The sequence below is a fragment of the Mesoplodon mirus genome (genome assembly GCF_964341445.2).
Source record: "Mesoplodon mirus genome assembly, chromosome: 5".
Lineage (NCBI taxonomy): Eukaryota > Metazoa > Chordata > Mammalia > Artiodactyla > Ziphiidae > Mesoplodon > Mesoplodon mirus.
In genome coordinates this window covers 39,513,414-39,521,883 of record NC_138980.1, presented here as the reverse complement: position 1 = coordinate 39,521,883, position 8,470 = coordinate 39,513,414, and the positions used below count along the sequence as shown (strand labels likewise).

General features: G+C 56.9%; 1 protein-coding gene across 1 annotated transcript; it reads right to left on the bottom strand.

The window, feature by feature from the left end:
• Positions 1 to 228: 228 nt before the first annotated feature.
• On the bottom strand, positions 229 to 7,964 carry MRPL4 (mitochondrial ribosomal protein L4). Its single transcript, XM_082623933.1, has 9 exons — positions 7,631 to 7,964; positions 7,479 to 7,545; positions 7,242 to 7,392; positions 4,874 to 4,925; positions 3,623 to 3,740; positions 2,712 to 2,818; positions 2,511 to 2,620; positions 2,339 to 2,415; positions 229 to 1,063 (listed from the first exon to the last, which is right to left on the bottom strand). Exons 1-9 carry the CDS (start codon positions 7,685 to 7,687, stop codon positions 918 to 920), a joined length of 885 nt encoding a protein of 294 aa, XP_082480059.1. The 5' UTR covers positions 7,688 to 7,964; the 3' UTR covers positions 229 to 917.
• Positions 7,965 to 8,470: the final 506 nt, after the last annotated feature.

Here is an 8,470-nt window from a genome sequence, read left to right as displayed (position 1 = left end):
GCTGTGGCGCGTGGGCTTTGTTGCTCCGTGGCGTGTGGGATCTTCCCGGACCAGGGCTCAAACCTGTGTTCCCTGCACTGGCTGCCAGATTCCTAACCGCTGAACCAGCAAGGAAGCTCCTGGCTGACTTTAAAGAAACTGACCACGTTACTTTATAGTCTGTATTGTGACAATTAGTAACAACTTGGGGGCAAATAACACCAGCAGACTCAAGGATCAGGATACCGGTTTGGTGTTTTTAAAAAATGTTTATTCACTCATTTACTGACCACGTTGATACTGACTCTGTGCTTAGGGAAAATCACTGTGATGAAAGCTCAGGTTTCCACACTGTACCCACTTGGGGAATCAGGTCCACACTTGGACTGAAGGACCATAATAAATGGGACCACAAGCCCCGTCAGGGATGCAAGCGCTCGGTGAGAGTGCTTGGGATTGGGAGACACCACGAGTGGGTTCCTAGCGACGGCTGGTTCTCTGCGTGCTCCGAGGCTGAAAAGTTGATGGTGGGTCATTTCTATAAACAGTGCCTTGAGGCAGCCGGGTACCCAGCTGTGCCCCGCACCGGGGGAAGAGCCTAACTTGCCAAATGGAATTATTCACAAAACGGCAATGAGCTGTTGTTGTGTTTCTCCTCTTTGATTAAAAAGTAAAATTTATCTTACACAAAAGAGACTTGGGGCAGAAGCTGCCCCAAGCTCCTGTCAGCGGCCCCTTCCCGGTAGTGACGCCTGCTTGGCTGCTCTGCGAGTGGCCTCAGCTTCCCACCGGGATGAGGGGTTCTGGCCGCCCTTGCAGGATGAGCGGGAGGCTCCCAAGCCCACCAGGGGCTCGGCCTAGCTCGGAGCAGGCGCACCGCATGGACAGCGAGCAAGGAGGAGGGTGGCCGATGGGCCCTGGGGGGTGCAGCGTGGGGCTCAGGGGAAGTCGCGGTAGGGCAGGCGGAAGGGGTAGAGGGGCGTGTAGCGCGAGTCGTGCCAGAGCAGCTTCTCCTCCAGCAAGGCGACGGTTGGCAGGGTCAGGACCAGGGTCTGGTGCTTGAGCATGCTGTGCACATTCAGGCCTGGGGGGTGGGGTGGAGGCACAGTCAGGGCGGGTCCCCCCTGCCCCCGACAGAAACACCAGGGTCTGGTGTAGGGTCCTGAGCCCCGTAGCCTGGGTTCAAACCCTGGCTCAGTCGCTCACCCCCAGCAAGACCCTGGGCAAGAGACTGCCCTTAGCTCATCAACTTCCAACCGAGAGCATCCTGAGTACCCAACTCTGCCCTGCGCTTGGGCACGGTTCCCACCACACCCCAGGGGGAGGCTGACGATAAACAGAGCAGATAAACACGATGTACTGAGGGAGGCCCATGGGGCTGCAGTGAGTGATGAGGGGAAGGAAGGGGAGGGCGGGGCAGGGCAGGGCATGCAGGGTCTGTGGTCCTCCGGGGAAGACTTGGGCTTTTACCCCGAGTGACGAGGGAGCCCTGGAGGGTGGTGGGCAGAGGAGGGACAGGACCTGACTCAGGTGCTCAGGCGCCCTCTGGTGGCCGTAGTGGGAGCGGGGGTGGGGAGACGGGAGTGCAGGACAGACTGTGGGGAGGAGTCGGTCAGCAGGAGCCTGGGACCAGGGCAGAGGCCACTGTGCCCTAACTGTGCCGGTCCAGGCAGATGGTGGGAGCTGGCCCAGGGTGGTGAAAAGCGGTTGGATTGTGGATGTTTAGAGACAGCGCTGACAGGGTGAGCTAACAGGCTGGAGTGGAGGGGGACAGTGTGGTTTGGGGCCGGAGCTGCTGGGAGGAAGGTCTCGTGTGCCAGGATGACTAGCAGACCCCATGTGCCGCTGTCCAGGAGGCAGCCGGGCACACAAACAGGAGACCAGGAGAGAGCCCTGGGCATTAGTCACCACAGCCACTGGTGTGACGTACTCAGGACAGCCCTGATCCTGTGTCTCCGAGCAAGGAGCCGGGTGGGGACAGCCAGTGGGCCCTCAAACTCACTCCACGCCTGGCCCTGTGGCCCAAGCTTGGACAGGTGTGACCTCAGAGTGTTTTGTGTTTTTTGGCTGCACCGTGCTGCCTGTGGGATCTTAGTTCCCAGACCAGGGATCAAACCCGGGCCACAGCAGTGAAAGCGTGGAGTTCTAACTACTGGACCACCAGGGAATTCCCCTCAGAAGTTTTCTTTAAGAAACACATCATTCTCCCAATGCTCCGTCTGGGCAAACTGAGGGTTGAGTGGGGGAGGGTGGTCACTGCCCAAGGCCACTCTGTGACCAAGTTGCAGATACAGGATTTGAGCTGGCCCATGCTGCACTCTCCGGGGGTCTGAGAGACAGAGCGGGGCCCCTGGCTCACCAATAGCAGGGATTAGGTTGAAGGTCTTCAGCCCAGAGGCAGCTGCCACAATGTTCTGGGGCATGTCCTCGTGTTCTCTGAAACAGAGGCCAAGAGGTGAGCCCCTGCCGAGGACGGACCGCCCACCCTGCCCCCCTGCCCCAGCCGCCCCTGCTCTGCCCGGCACCCTCACAAGTCCACAAGGAGGACTGAGTCGCCCCAGCGGCGGTAGCGGGCCAGCTCCATCAGGTACTGGGGGTCTGCGGTTGGCAGTTCCAGGGAGTCCACGATGTGCAGGTCGTCCTGGTGGGAGGAAAGGACAGTCTGAGACCACCCTGCACCCACAGCCCACACCCCAGGACTCCCGTGGCTCCCGGCAGGACTGCTGCTGTACCTGGGCCAGCTTGACGGTCAGCGCCACCTTGAGGCCCTGCACCCGCACTTTCATGGGCAACATGTAGTAGTAGCTTGTGGGGCCCCGGGGGCCATGTGCAATGCCTCCTGCGGGGGCAGAGGTACGTAAATAGGTGAAGGCCCCAGCTGGGCTTGGAGGTCAGAAATCTGCCCCAGTGGCTGGCACAGGGGAGGTAGGAGGGAGGCTGCCCTCGGCCAGGCAGAACCCCAGCAAAGAGGGCAGGGCCTCAGGTAGGGATGGAGAGGGGAGGTTGCATCAGGTATCACCTGGGACAGGTAAATTCACCTCACTGGGGCTTGGTGTCTTCAGCCGTCAAACCTGGGGTGAGGACAGGTCTACCCGTGTGTCCTCCCTCTGCTGGACGCTGGAAGTGCAGCAGGGAACATGCGGGAGAGGATCCCTGCCCCCACACCATTCATATTCAGCCAGAGACTTGATGCCAGAGGGAACCAGGGCCGTGCCAGGCAGCACAGGGGGTTGCAGGGGGTGGGGAGACTCAAAGAGGGTCAGGGAGGGCTTCCTGGAGGAGGCATGGCCCAAACACATCAGAAGGATGAGAGGGATTGGCCAGACAAATGGGAGATGACTCTGAGTCAGCTGTTTGGTCAGAGAGGGTGTGCAAGGGACAAGGGGGTGCGGTCTGCAGCCACCAGGGCCTGGAGGCCAAGACGAGGGGCTCAGACTTCACGCAAAGGCCGCAGGAGCTGGGAGGTTTAGGAAGAGCCCTCTGGGTGCTGTGTGAAGTGTGGGCCAGGAGAGGTGAGATGGGAAGTGGGGCAAAAGGGGCTGTGGCCATGGCCTGATGAGAGGCCAAGGCCAGAACTGCGGGGAAATGGGGCGAAGTGGACGGACTCTCCAACCTCTGACCGCACGTGGGCAGACCTGCTTACCTCCTCGCCAGATTGGGGAGCGGATGCTGCCATGCCTGGCGCGCCCACTGCCTTTCTGTGGCCAGGGCTTCCGGCCACCGCCTCGCACCTCGGCCCTGGTCTTGGTCTTGGCATAGCTCTGTGGGCGCAGAGTGAGGAAAGAGTCAGGTTCACAAGGGAGGTGCCATTGCAGACGAAAGGTGCCAGGCCCAGGAACACAGCAGTGAGCTGGGCGGACCGGCCTGCCGCTGGGGAGCCGGACAGGAGACACAGAGACTGGGGCTCCATCGGGACAAGCACAGAGTGCTCTGGGAGGAAGGGAGGGAGGGATAAAGGAATCAAGAGTTCCCTCCTGCACTCCAGAACGTCAGCCTCAGAGAGGCAGGGGCTCTGCTGCCTGACACACAGTAGGTACTTAGTATTTTTTGAATGATTTCCATGTGGTTGTAACTAAAAGGAAGCTAGGGGAATTCCCTGGTGGTCCAGTGGTTAGGACTCTGAGCTTCCACTGCATGGCGCAGGGGTTCGATCCCTTGATCCCTGGTCAGCGAACTAAGATCCTGCAAGCCGCGTGGCCACAAATAAATAAATTAAATTAAATTAAAAAATAAAAGGAAGGTGGGGCATGGGGAAAGACGCGGGGGTTAGGGAGAATCACGGAGAGGTGCAGGGTAGGGGATCATGCAAGGCTTCCAATGCCAGGCTGATGACTTCATTTCCAGGGCCACGGCGAGCCAGGGAGGGGAGGACTCGCCAGACTTGAGGTGGGCAGATGGAAGGCGGGGACTCTGATTGATAACAGCGTCATCAATGCTCTTGGCTTAAGGTCCAAACACCTCCCGTTGCCCCTGCTGACCTCCATGGCCACACTGGGCCCCTTCTGATCTCTGCCAGAGGATATGCCTGTGTTGCTCCGACGCCCTCCACCCCAGCCCCACTGCCCGCTTCACCTGGTTAGCGCCTGTCACGCACCTGAGGTTAAACGCCCCTTTCTCTGAGACAACTTCCCTAATTATACATTCACAGGCGTGACTACTTGATTCATGTTCTCCTCACCAACTAGACTGGCAGCTTGAAAAGGACAGGGACCTTGCCTGTCTTGTCCCCCAGCACAATGTTCAGGGCACAGTGGCAGTTCACAAAATGCCTGGCAAATGGCCCATCGGTGAATGGGTCAGGAAAGAGAAGATGGGGCCTGAGCCCCACAGTCCAGAGAAGACACAGCAGGGGCATCCTCTGCTCCCCTACCCCCACCCCACTCTGGGCACTCACAATTCTCTTGAAGTTCTTCTGCCAGATGGCAACCTGGTGCAGGATATCCAGCCTGTGGAGGAAGGAGACACGACAGGCTCACTTCCACTTAAAAGCCTCTCCGCCCGACTAGATGAAAACTCCAGGGCTTCCCTGGTGGCGCAGTGCTTGAGAGTCCGCCTGCCGATGCAGGGGACACGGGTTCGTGCCCCGGTCCGGGAAGATCCCACATGCCGCGGAGTGGCTGGGCCCGTGAGCCATGGCCGCTGAGCCTGTGCGTCCGGAGCCTGTGCTCCGCAACAGAAGAGGCCACAGCAGTGAGAGGCCCGCGTACCACAAAAACAAAACAAAACAAAAAAAACTCCGGCTCGTCCCCATCCACTTCCGGGGCCCTGTGTGACCTGCCCCGGTCCCTCTCTCAGCCCATCTCGCACCACCCCCAGCTCCACTCTGTGTCCGTTCTGTGGAGTCCAGCCTCCAAGCCTCCAAGCATCTGCACTTGCCGTTCCCTCTGCCTGAAATGCTCTTCCCATGGCTGGTTCCTTTTCTGCCTACCGGTCTTAGCCCAGATGGTATCTCCAAGAGGAATCCCCTTGCTAGAGGGCTTTACCTTACTCCTTTCCTACCATTACCACTTCCTCACTGCCACTTCTTTACAGACTGGTTTGCCTCTCTACCCCCGTGCTGTTCCATACAGTAGACACTGGCCACATGTGTGGCTACTAAACCCCTGAAAGGTGGCCAGTGCCACATGTTGAAATGACAAGATTTTAGATTTATCAGGCTAAACGAAATATATTATTGAAATCAATCTCATTTGTTTCTCGCTATTTGAAAGAAAACTTGGCTATTGGAAGAATTTCAATTACATGTGTGGCTCGCATTGGACAGCGCTGCCAGGCTGGTTTGCCAGGGGTTGGCAAACTATGGCTAGTAAGGCCAAATCTGGCCTGCTGCCTGTTCTTGTAAATATGTTTTACTGGAACACAGCCACGCTCATTCACTTACACACTGCCTATGGCTGCTTTTGTACTACATCAACAAAGATGAGTAGTTGCCATGGAGACGTTACAGCCTGCAAAGCCCAAAACATTTACTCTCTGGCTCTTTACAGAAAAAGTTTGCTGATCCTGGCTTAGACTGGGAGCAACATCAGCAACCTCGGTGCTCATTCACTGCTGTATCCCTGACACCTAGAATGGAATCTGGCACATAGTAAGTGCTTCATAAGTATTTACAGAATAAACAAAATATGTCGTTTTCATCTTTTTTTGTCACCATCTAGCAGACTGGGACTCTGTAAAGACAGAGAGCAAACCATACAAATAAGTAATAGTAATAGATTAATAGCACTTATGTGCCAGACACATACACGTAAGAGACATCACACACCTTGGCAAGCGAAAGCTTGGTCCTGGGAGTTGGCCCATATAGGGTTGAGGTCTGGCTCTAAAGTTTATAAGCTGTGTGACCTTGGGCAAATTTCTTAACTTGTCTGTGCTCAGTTTCCTTACCTACGAAACAAGAATAATAGAATCCATTCCTAGGGTTGCTATGAGGATCTAGTTAACTAAACTGCAAGTAGGGTGACTTTCCTGGTGGTCCAGTGGCTAAGACTGCGATCTCAATGCAGGGGGCCCGGGTTTGATCCCTGGTCAGGGAACTAGACCTCACATGCCGCAACTAAAAAGGTTCTGCATGCCGCAACTAAGGATCCTGCATGCTGCAACGAAGATCCCTCACGCGGCAACGAAGATCCTGCCTGCGGCAACTAAGACCCGACACGGCTAAATAAATATGTATCTTTTAAATGCAAATACGCCCCCCCCCCGAAAAAAAGGGAATTCCCTGGCAGTCCAGTGGTTAGGACTCTGTGCTTTCACTGCTGAGGGCTGAGGTTCAATCCCTGGTCGGGGAACTAAGATCCTGCAAGCCACGTGGCCAAAAATAAAATAAAATAAAATACAAATAGACTGTCCCAGGCACACAGTAAGGACTTAACCACAGTTAATGCTCATTTTTGCAAAAACCAATAACAGCAACAATAACCAACATTTCTACAGACCATATTATGGGCCAGAATTATCTCATTTAATCGTTTGAGGTTTGACACAATAGAGACACTGAAGCTCAAGGGGGAAGGCAGGATTTGAATCCAGTCACTCGGGTTCCAGAGCTCTGCGTCCCTAACCCTCAGAGGATGTTACCTCTCGGCCCTCACCTTCACACAACTCTGCAGCAAGAAAAACCATCATTCTCTCTCTTTTTTTTTTCATCACTCTCTTCTAACAGGTGGAGAAACTGAGGCTCCAGTCCAGGTCATCCTGATTCCTAAATCCCCGCTCCTCGTCCCTCTGCCACCCAGTTCACCATTTCGGCTCCCACTTACCTGGGCGTCGCGGAGAAAACGTCTGGGTGCAGCTCGGTCAGACCCAAGCGCTCCTGCTCGTAGCCCCGCAAGGACTCGACCCAGGCCTGCACGGGACGCCGGTGCGCGAGCACCGGGAGCTCGCACCTGCGCAGCACGGGCAGCCGGGGACCTGGAGGGATTGAGAGGTCAGGGGTCAGGAGCAAGGGTCAGAGTTTCCGGTTGCCACCCCTCCTGGGGCAACCCCAGCAACCTCACCCGCGCTCGCCACCGGTTCTGGTTTCTCCGCCGGCTGCACTGCCTCTTCTGCCAGCGCCTTCAGGCCCTGTAAACGGTGAGCAAGAGTGAGAGACGATCCCCGGACCCTCCAACCTTTGTCCTCCGACCCCGCCCTCAGTCCCCGGCCTCACCCGGCAGCCCTTGGGCCGAAGCCAGGCCCGCGCCCCAGCCCGGACTAGCTGCAGCATTGTCGCGCAGCTCCCCACGCTTAGAGAGGTCAAGGCTTCCTCTACTGGACTCTCTCGACGCCTCGCGATGACGTCACGCCCGCGCCGCCGCCGGCCGGGCTTGTATTCGGCGTTAGAAAGCTGGGCGAGCAAGAGCAAAGACGGCGGGGCCCGCTAACGCCGTCCCCACCTCCGCCCCAAGACTAACCCCAGAAGCTAATTTTCACTGCTGGCTTAAAGAACCCTCTGCAACACCTGGGAGCGCGACCCCACAGCAAGAAACCCCGCCCCCTCTTCGGTCCCGCCCCCAAAGAGCCGGTGCGGTAATCCAGCCAATGAAACCTCCCTCCTCAAAGGGCACGCTCCTTGTTCAGCCAATGAGCTCGTTCAGTCTGGAAAAGTGGCTGGGCGGTGCTAGGGCGGGCACCTAAGGGAATATGGCCAATAACAGTTACGCTTTTTTGTCAGCCACGTCCCCAGGGCCCGCCCGCTTTGGGCCTCCAAAACCCTAGCCGTTGGTTTCTCCAGGAACGTGGTTTTGTTTGCTTGTTTGTTTAAATGCAGGGCGTTATCTCTCACAGAAGGCCCTCAGGGTAGGGCCTGGCGGATCGTGCTTCTCCTCTTAAATTCCCCCAGGGCATGTCCCCCTCAAATGCGTCAGGTTAGGAGATGTGTCTCCCCCCATCTCCTAGACCAAGGTCGTGTCGCATCTCAGACTGCCAGGGCTCTCCGAGAGCAAACTGGGGAGTCCACAGATCCTGCGTTGCCTCCCTCGTCCACTCTCACCAACAGAAATCCCAACGC